Source organism: Pyrus communis, chromosome 11 (genome assembly GCF_041283825.1).
Source record: "Pyrus communis isolate YQ-2024b chromosome 11, ASM4128382v1, whole genome shotgun sequence".
NCBI classification, from domain to species: Eukaryota; Viridiplantae; Streptophyta; class Magnoliopsida; order Rosales; family Rosaceae; genus Pyrus; species Pyrus communis.
The window spans coordinates 10857375-10859651 of record NC_142575.1 but is presented as its reverse complement, the minus strand read 5'-3'; the positions used below and the strand labels follow the sequence as shown (position 1 = coordinate 10859651).

Genomic DNA, 2277 nt, shown 5'->3' with positions numbered 1-2277 from the left:
GAATTTGTAGGGTACCAACGTATATGAGATGGAAAGTTAGAAAAGTTAGAAAGTTAGAAAGTTCGATTAGCTAAGCTAATTGGCATAGGAGTTAGAAATCTGATGATTGAACATTGTCTCTCGTTTTGACTTATAAGCCTACCACTGAATAAAATACATTTTTTTTCTAGTGTACTACGCTGTCCAAGTCCAAACCCTTCTATACCATTATTAAGGCATATCATCACCTCCCCAAGCAAAGTACATTTCAAAAGGTGTGAGACCTTTGTTTCCTCGAGAGTTTAGTTGATACCCAAGAGATCAAAGGCTAGACTTCTTTCCCAGAGAGAGAGAGAGAGAGAGAGAGAGAGAGAGAGAGAGAACGAGAGAGATGGGGAGGGCTCCTTGTTGTGACAAAGCAAACGTGAAGAAGGGACCATGGTCACCAGAAGAAGACTCAAAGCTAAAGGAGTACATAGAGAAATATGGGACTGGTGGGAATTGGATTGCTCTCCCACAGAAAGCTGGTAAGGGTTCAATTCTTCTCCCTCTCCCTCCCTCTCTCTCTCTCTCTCTCTCTCTCTCTCTCTCTCTCTCTCTCTCTGTTGTTATTTATGCTTGGGTTCATTAAATTGGGTGTTTGGATCAGGTCTGAAGAGATGTGGGAAAAGCTGCAGATTGAGATGGCTTAACTATCTGAGGCCAAACATCAAACATGGAGAATTCTCTGATGAGGAGGACAGAATGATATGCAGCCTCTATGCTAGCATTGGAAGCAGGTAACTCTCTACTCTACTCTTACTAAATATATTAATTAATTTCTCTTTTTACCTAATTTCCAAAGCTATATTCTAGAGTCTACTTTTTTTTTTTTTTTTTCCCTTATATCAACTGCTATCATGAAAGATGTTGATGACCTATCCAAAATCAGTACCAAAGAAAAGGAAAAAAAGGAGAAAAAGAAAAGACAAAGATTAGTTCATGTTTTTTTTCCCTTATTTTATCTTGTTTATAGAAACTGCATATATCAAGAATCTGCTATTTTTGGATATTTTCACCGAATGCATGCCAAGTTTGGATCTAGCATCAACACCCACTTACAGCTGTTAAGGGAAAGCCAGAACAAATTTCTGCTTCTTCTGGTACTTATTGAATAATTATATATGTAATTAACAATTAATCAATTGTAATTAACAACAGGTGGTCAGTTATAGCTGCTCAGCTGTCAGGCAGGACTGACAATGATATCAAGAACTATTGGAACACCAAGCTCAAGAAGAAGCTCATGGGGATGCATATGGCTTCTCCTCCAGCTCGTCACCACCATAGAAATTTACTAAAACCTCCCCCATTTCCTTCTTCTTCTCATCACAGTTACCAAAACCAATCATTGATTCAATCTGAAACTCTATCATCACTGTACAAAGACCTAAGCAATTACGACAGATCTTTCTTAGGGTTTGAAGTGCCACTGCCACTGCCATCACAAGTTTCACTGACATCCAATAATTTCTCAAATACTTCCACCAACTCCTTTTCTCTTTTCCAAACCGTAAATTACCCAGCTGGAGCGAAGAAAAATAACAACAATAACCTCCTCATGTTTGGAAGTGAAGGAAGTTGCAGTACTTCATCTGCTGGAAGCTGTAATAACCAGATCAGCTATGACTACTGCAGCAGATCAGAGATTAATAACATCAAACAAGAAGAAATGGGTTTTGATCATCAGAGCTTCATGATGCTGAACTTTGGCAACCAATGGACTGAGAGGCCAAATGGGTTTTATTTTGAAGCAGAAAACAACACATTAGAGTTTACTGATCTGGATGAAGATGTTAAGCAGCAGCTGATTAGTACTAGTAGTAAAAATACTCATAACAATGATACTATTATTAATGGTTCCTCTACGTCTAACTGCTTATTATTCAATGTTGATGAAAGCAAGACAGAAGATGATGAGAAGGTTATGTATTTCTACTGAAGTTATTGAATGCTAGTAGCTGCTGAATGCTGAAGAGTTATTGAGTCTACTGACTGACTGTTGTAAGTAAAATGATCAGAAGGATTTGATGGGGTATGGTGAGAGGTGGTGGGGGAGATATTCCGAAAGATTGACTCAGTGGACTTCTATTCTATATGTTTCTGAACTCTGAATCTGATATATGCGATGATTTTTTTTTTTTTTTTTTTGACAGTACATGGTAAAGCCCTTTTTATTTTGTTAATTTGTGCATTTCATTTTGAGAGTACGTGAATGCTGATGATGATTAATATGATATGTTGTTGTACGGTCCTTCA

The 2277-nt window shown here is 37.7% G+C and overlaps 1 protein-coding gene across 1 annotated transcript; it reads left to right on the top strand.

The window, feature by feature from the left end:
- The first annotated feature begins 242 nt into the window (after positions 1–242).
- On the top strand, positions 243–2277 carry LOC137743848 (uncharacterized). The gene is made up of 3 exons (XM_088679135.1): positions 243–506; positions 629–758; positions 1180–2277. The coding sequence occupies exons 1-3, from the start codon at positions 371–373 to the stop codon at positions 1958–1960; spliced, it is 1047 nt and encodes a 348-aa protein (XP_088535261.1). The 5' UTR covers positions 243–370; the 3' UTR covers positions 1961–2277.